This window comes from Micropterus dolomieu, linkage group LG07 (genome assembly GCF_021292245.1).
Source record: "Micropterus dolomieu isolate WLL.071019.BEF.003 ecotype Adirondacks linkage group LG07, ASM2129224v1, whole genome shotgun sequence".
Taxonomy (NCBI): domain Eukaryota; kingdom Metazoa; phylum Chordata; class Actinopteri; order Centrarchiformes; family Centrarchidae; genus Micropterus; species Micropterus dolomieu.
The window spans coordinates 23930937-23938576 of NC_060156.1; the positions used below are offsets into that span (position 1 = coordinate 23930937).

The 7640-nt window shown below is 38.0% G+C and overlaps 1 protein-coding gene across 1 annotated transcript; it reads right to left on the minus strand.

Moving 5' to 3' along the window:
- Positions 1-7081: 7081 nt before the first annotated feature.
- On the minus strand, positions 7082-7633 carry LOC123973859 (gamma-crystallin M2-like). The gene is made up of 2 exons (XM_046054209.1): positions 7547-7633; positions 7082-7422 (listed from the first exon to the last, which is right to left on the minus strand). Exons 1-2 carry the CDS (start codon positions 7625-7627, stop codon positions 7147-7149), a joined length of 357 nt encoding a protein of 118 aa, XP_045910165.1. The 5' UTR covers positions 7628-7633; the 3' UTR covers positions 7082-7146.
- Between the last annotated feature and the right edge of the window lie 7 nt (positions 7634-7640).

Genomic DNA, 7640 nt, shown 5'->3' on the forward strand with positions numbered 1-7640 from the left:
GACACTAGACAGGACAGAACCCAAAACTCAACATACCAAGGCAGATACCAAACTCAAAAGTAAACACAAAGGATGGCCAACCGGCAGAGCGTGACAATGTAAGCAATTTACTGCAATATTCTGTATTTTTTTGTCAATACATCCCATGAAAAGACCAAAACCAACAATGAATACATTCTGTGTCGCTAAAGCCTGTTTAGTTAAGAGTATTATCAGCATGATCCTTTATATGGTTATTGATTATTGATTTATTAACAATTATTACAGTTAAATAATTACATAAATGTCATTCATAACATATAACGTTTTATATATTAAAATATTTTAAAGCTACAATTTGACAAATATACTAGTATGTTGATCACTGATACTTACAGACACGCGGCAGCCACTGGTCAGTACAGTGGGACTGAAGGTGACGCTTATATTCTCAGCCTGAAGGCCGTCTGCAGATGTGTAGTTGGCTTTGATAGTTAGAGGGGTGGCTGATACAAGCTGGAACAGACAACAACAGAAATATGATTCATTGTTAGACTAAATGTGATTTATTTTACATTGTTAATAGAAATAGACAAATACCATACAATTTGTTCTTTGGAACAGATTTCTTTAAATTCTTCCCACCTGTCACATCATTTACTATTGACAGAAGACTGGTTCTTACTGTATACTGACCACTCATAAGGCTTCAATCTGTTGGACTGATTTCAATACAAGGTGTCGCAAAGAGCCTAGAAGAAAAGAGCATAACACTGTTTGGACATTTTCATTTAAATTTCGTTTAAAATAAAATATGTCAAGCTTTCACTGTTACATTCTGTGTTCCTGACATAAAGTTATCTCTAAACACATTCAGATGCAAAAACCTGAAATCCATTGCTTCCCAGAGTGAACTGCAGAATGCATGGTAAGGAACGAGGATGGCAGATAAAGAGCCACAACAACAGTCCTGCAATGAGAGCAGAGGCCAGCATCAAAGTCCTCATGGTCGTGAAGCAGGTTTCTTCCTCCTGTAGAGCAGTTCTGGTAAGAGTAGGTGGGTTTGAACTACTGGTACTGGATCTGAGTCTAGAACAGATACAGGATTGTCATGAGGGTCTGTAAAGATGCTTGAAATTGATTTGGTCAAGGGTATGACTTCTCTGTCTTGTGCTGCTGATCTGTTGGTTTTGTGGTTTGTCTTTACATAATAAAATGCTGTGGACAAGAAAATTTCATTTGTTAATATCCTCTAAAGGTGAACAGGGAATCACTGACTACTCCTTGAAGGGAAGAAATATCTACAGAATGTGATAATAACAGTCTGCCTTGGGAAATCCATTTTAACAAATGTCCTATAAAATATGTTAATTTACAGAATGTGACAGGAGAGAGAAAAACAGCAAATTGTAGAGGTCTAATTAACTTTAAAGTTTCTTTTATATAAATCGATGTTGCTCCTCTTCCCTCTAGTCTGGCCTCCTGACTCTGTGATGTCATGAAAACATCCACATACAAGAAAAACTAACTGGTCACCTGAGTTGGAAATCAGCAACAGGCACTTAACAATGCAAATTGATTTGTGAAAGTGATTTCATGCATCAGCTTTCAGCTGCCATTGAAGCGAGTGACATTCATGTCCTTAGTCTTTTTCTAGGGATGCGGGGGGGATTTAGCAGCTTTGGGGCAGATTGCAGTTTACGACTAAAATGTAGAGCCACATTTCTCATCAGACTTTTAGAAGAGTTTGGGATGAACATTTGCTTTCTAACAGCTGCTTGCTGTCTAAAGAAAATCTAATTTATTGAATTTCATGAGCCATTATATATTTTATCGTACACTGTAAGAAACCTACCGTGAAATTCACAGTAAATAACTGGCAGCAATTGACCAGTAACTTACTGTGAAAAAAAAACATCACAGGAAATAACTGCCAAAAGTTACTGCATGGTAAAAGTCTTGACACATTTTATAAATAGAAATAACTGCAGAGAGACATCAAACAATAAATTTAACGATTTGTTTGATTTCTGTGGTCAAAAAGGCACTGTTTGGCTAATACATTATCATTTCCCTTCCATAAAACACAGTATTTAAAACACTTTGAATACAAACAACCAAATGCATAAATGGTAATTCCTCTGAACCAAAGCCCACTCATACATTTTGTGACTGTCGGGGAGGTAGTAAGGTGTCAATAAGATAAGTACTGACAGAACTGGCATATATTCTATAGGCAATAAATATACTACTTAAAAAGTAACTCTGTGTCCCAACCATAGGCCCCAACTCTATACTACATATTAATTCCCATCAGGTTTTGAAGCTTTTTAAAGTTTATCCAGGAAAACACACAATATCAAAAAAAAAAACAGGCCTGTGTGATATATCTTACTAAAAACCTTAATGCTAACTGCAAAAATTGTATACTATACAGATTAGTATACAGTGCATAGTTAACAATTCGTATACCTTATTAAATTTGAACCAAACATCTACATCAGTTTTTTTTCTTTAAAACTTAATATCAACATCTCCAAAGACAAATCCACATGCACATAGAACACACCCTTTTCCATGTTTGAACAAAGGTGACTTGCTGATAGAAAAAAAAAATAGTCTGTGGTTCCTTGCTTCTCGCAGATCCCTGAAAGATAAACAATGATTAAGAAATGAAGTTGATAAACTGTATGAAGGACAGTCATTTTGGTGATATTTCTTAGACCTGTGGTAGATCAATGTGGAAATCTTGCATTCATGGAGTGGAGTCATGGACTATTCTACACAAAAGAGGAAAGGGGACATACTTTTTGAAAGAAATGTAGCACTTTTTGTTGCAGATTATGAAGAACCATCCCTGTTTCTGATCATTTCAAAAGGTGTTTTGGTTACAGTCAACCCTCTCCAGTTAAAAAGGTGGTACTACTCTTAATGATACTGTTTATTGATTTGGTACTTTAATAAATCTGTTATCTGTTATATTTGTTACCTTTTAGGAGAAAAAATTAAACATAACAATATATATATTTAGGCGGGGAAAACTGGAGATGAAGTACGTGCTAGGTAGTCAAAAACTTTCAAAGTCAAAGCATTTGTCATGTACTTTCGGTGGATGTTTTTGCTCGTGTTCCCGCCTTTACATGCAAAAGATCTGTTGCACTTGGGCAACAAGCATTGTCTGCATTGATTCTGGAGTACAAACAGACATTTGTACATTTGGCTCTCTCCTCCATCGCCACTCAGAGCACGGTGTCTGTGTGAGAGACAGGAAGTGGGAGCTATAGCCCTGACCCTTGCACATGACAGGTTTTCGGACAGAAAGACTCGGATCTCTCCATAGGATTGGGAGTAGCAAAAAAAAAGTACCAAGATCACTGACACTTCGGTCTTTCATAACTTGGCCCCATGGTCCATTTAATATTGCTACAGGTTATTCAACCATTTTATCTGTCGTAGCTGGTATTGTTTTCAAATTGTGAGTTTGTCTGCCTCATTGTGGCAAAATATGGTCTTAGAGACACCTACAGTAGCAGAAACTACAACACAAACTCATTTTGTAATATGTGTGTGTTTTTGGACAAATTTTGTCACCGTGATAGCATCACAATCCTGAAAGATGCAGCTATAAAACCTTACAAGTGTATAATTGAGCTCAAAAATGAAGGCCGATTCCAAAGGTGGTCTGCCCCACACATAATAATAAATAATAATAATAAGAAGAATTAATATTAATAATAACTTAAATTTATATAGAGCCTTTCAAGGTACCCAAGGCAGCTTAACAAAGGGGGGTTTGCATACTAATGTAATATTGAATACCAACTATTCATGTAACAAGACAATACTGTAATGGGAATATACTTGCTGTGATTCCTGTCAGCATGTCAACACTCTAATCCTTGAGTACTCAGCGGTCATTACTACTCACCATAAATTATTCCTATGTTGTGCAGCTTTTTCGTTTGTACGTACTGCTTGTAGGATTAAATACTGACTTATTGTCAGACATATTGTCCCTTGTGAGTGATTTTTCCCCCTTTTCTCTTGCTCAACTCCACCCAAAAATTTTGAAAATTCCCACTTCACTGCCAAAGATTTATATAAAGACCATTTCTTCAGTGAAAAGTAGTTCCAATGAACACTGTCTCAGGTGTGTTATGGATAGATTATCCATAGTCTCAGGGACACAGTGAAAGCAGTTTGAAAAGATATTACTGAGACTAAGGTCTCAAAACTTGGACTAATACAAACCGAATATATCTTAATGGAAAAATACCACTTGAGGAAAATCTTTCAAGGACACATTATTATCACATCCTCACCTCCATCTAGTTATTTGCCAATAAAACTCTGTGAAGTCCCTGATGATGCGTAGGATCATGTATGACATCTTCTGCCTTATTGTTCCTTCTGTGGACCTTGGCACTGCATTTGCTGGAGTCAGGATTAATCCTGACCAGGAACCTAGTAGAAGTGAAAATGGAAGTTAATATTTAGAATCACCTGACTGGTTTAACATGCCAAATGTGCTGAACAGAAGACGAACACGTGATATTTTGATAAGGTATGTTAGGATTGCTATTGATCTTAATTTATAAGACAGAATGCAATTTTTTTTTTTGCAGAAGCGCCTTTTTTAATTGCTTTCAATTGGCAGTGAGCGTTTTGCAGGCTGTTTTGGAAGGAGTGCTCTGAGCTCAAAAAGTTTTTTCAACAAAATTTCAACTCTGAGCAGAAAAGCGCCGGTGTGACAGTTTAACTGGTGGCAAAATTAACTGGTGATAGTCCCAGATGTGCTGTAGGCGTGGCCCCATTGACTGCAAACCAGGAAATACGTTCTGATAACTTTGTTTATCTACGTTATATATCGTTATGTAGATATATGCTTCTGAGTGTAGTTTGCAGGCTACATCGTTAGCTGCACGATGATTCACAGGGACCTCTCCCACCTGCAAATTAGTTCAAAGCGAGGACTTTGAGCGTGATCATGGAGGTGACTGTGTCGCTGTTCAAAACACTGCAAAACGTCAATAAACCGTCCACATCTTCATGTTGTCTGTCTGATTTGTGCCACGGTCAGTTTTAATGTGTTCTTGCTAGCATAAGGGAAACAGGCTGAGGTGTTTGACGCTCAGATGGACTGCAAAGTGGAGACGCTGTTAGCTGCAGCAGAGCGCCCAGATTAACCTGTGACACAGCTTCGTACCATCCAATTTTTTCTCCATTGTCCAATCAAATGAATGGAGAGACGGGCCCATTGTCAGGAGACTTTCCCTGTCTCCTGCTTGTTTGTACACCTCTCACCTTCAAACAATGCCAGAGCAAGCACCCTCCGTTTGTTTATTTTATTAAAACAGATGTTTTTAGCAAGAAAAGACACAGACCCGTGAGTTGTGATCACTTTTCAGAGTTTTCTCTCTGGATCTCGACTGTTGCACCACCATAAAATCACTCCGTTGCACAGCTCTGAATTTGAAACCGTCCAAGGAGACCGCGTTCACAACCATTGTTATCCACCACAGCTTTCCACCTGTGAACTAGCTTACGCACCGCGCAAACACATAGACATACGCACATAAACCTGCGGAAGAGGATTAGGGCCATGTTTGAAAATATGATAATATAACCAAAATGTCAACAACACAAAAAACAGCCAATATTCTTGTTAGCTACCATATTAGCTATCAAAACGTGCTACTACTAGCTAAGTTAGCTAACTCGTCCCTGCATTACACATCCTTCATCCCCTTGAATTTCCTTTGTTTTTACAAACGCCATGCAACAAACTAACACATATTTCATTTTTACTGACCTTTTGTTCTTCCAGTAATGAAATGGCTTCATCTGGGACCCCTCGAACACGTAAAAACTCACTTAAATCCAACATCTTCGGTCAGTGTGTGGCGCTAATTTACATCATGCAAGTGATTTTCTCACATGGGACCTTTACAGGTACCCATACTTCTGACTTTTTTCTCAGAATTCTGACTTTAATCTCAGAATTCTGACTTTAATCTCAGAATTCCGACTTTAAACTCAGAATTCCTAAAGGCCTAAACAAATTGGCACGATGGTCACCTTTCTGGAAGACTAGATGCCTTGCTGGCACATTGCTGCCCCCCACAGGTCTACTGCTGTCACAACCTTTTGCTGGTTACCGGTGGGATTCAGCAGGCAAATGAGAGAAATGTTCGCCATGTTTTTTGTTCTCACGCAGGAGACTTGAGAGAGTCAAGTGAATTGGACGCCAAACATGACCACACACTTTTAGAGCTGTCATTGTAAACCTATGTTTTGCAATGTGAGACTGGGTGTTTGTAAGCTACCCAGGCTTGATAATGCTGCATAAACTCTTCATCTTTGCTTCATATATTAATCATAAAATAATGAGAAATTTTTTTTAAATCAGTCAAATTGTTTTAATCCTAATAGAAATAACAATAGATTTAATCCAAAGTATCCTTTGCACTATATATCTGCATTAATATTTTTGGATTGCCACTTACTTTAAACACAACCATTTTACAGATACAAATAATTATATAAATACTTTACGTATAAATAAATAATAGATCTAACCACAAACAGCAATAAGTGGGGTCTGATGACATTACTGTATTTGAGACAAAGATCCATATATCGAAAAATATTTAGACCACAAAAGTCAACATGTAGTGAAAAAGCATTTGCACTTTTCCCTCTGTACTGTTCTGAGGACAATATCTGTGATTTGTTTTTGCATGACACTGTTATTTACTGTGATTATCGCAGTACAAAATTGGATACTGTGTTTTGTACAGTACATTTACTGTGATTATCTATGGTATTAAATTGACAACTGTGATTTTCACAGCACACTGTTGGTTACTGTGATTATCTACAATACAACGATCATCTGATCATACAACTGTGACTGAATAGGGTAGCATCCTGATTACTGTGATTTTCACAATAACTCTTTGATTACACAATATGATACTGTGTATTAGTATACTGTAACTAACTCTGCACAAACAAAGTAAATTACTGCGGATTTCACAGGCATTTTTTTACAGTGTATATAATATTATCAGTTGGGCAATAAGCTCGACAAAAGTCAAAGTAGTGCAGCAACTTGCTTTATTCAGTAGCATTTGATACGTTCAGTGAAGATTTAGTGAGCATTTATTAGCAAGAGTCCATGATGCGCCTCATGCTCATCCACCTCATGCCGCTCATGCCCATGTCCCTGAAGCTCCTGTACTCTCCAGGCCTCATGTACATCATCCTGCCTCTGTAGTGGGGCTGCTCGTACATCAGCCAGTGGCCGTCCATCACGTGGCAGGACTGGCAGTCGGACATACGGTAACGGTCCATGATGTTGTCACAGTCGTCCATCAGCTCATGACTCTGACCACCGAAGTTCTCCCTCTCGTAGATCTTCATCCTGAACTGGCCTCTGTGCTGTAAAAACAGTTTGAGAGTTTACATCAGCGAGGAGTCATGAAACGTCTAATAGAGAATGGTATAATATTGTATGATATTAGTGATCACCCTGTCCAACAAACACAATTATATTATTACTTACCATGGGGATCATACGGCAAGACCTGATGCAGTCTCTCCATCCCATCATGCTCATGTAGTCAGCGTACTCGCCCCTCTTCATGAACCACTGGTTT

Coding starts and splice junctions, on each gene's coding strand:
- LOC123973859 (XM_046054209.1), bottom strand. CDS start 7,627: ATGAAGAGGGGCGAGTACGCTGACTACATGAGCATGATGGGATGGAGA. Junction 7,423..7,546: donor CTTGCCGTATGATCCCCATG/GTAAGTAATAAT, acceptor CTGTTTTTACAG/CACAGAGGCCAGTTCAGGAT.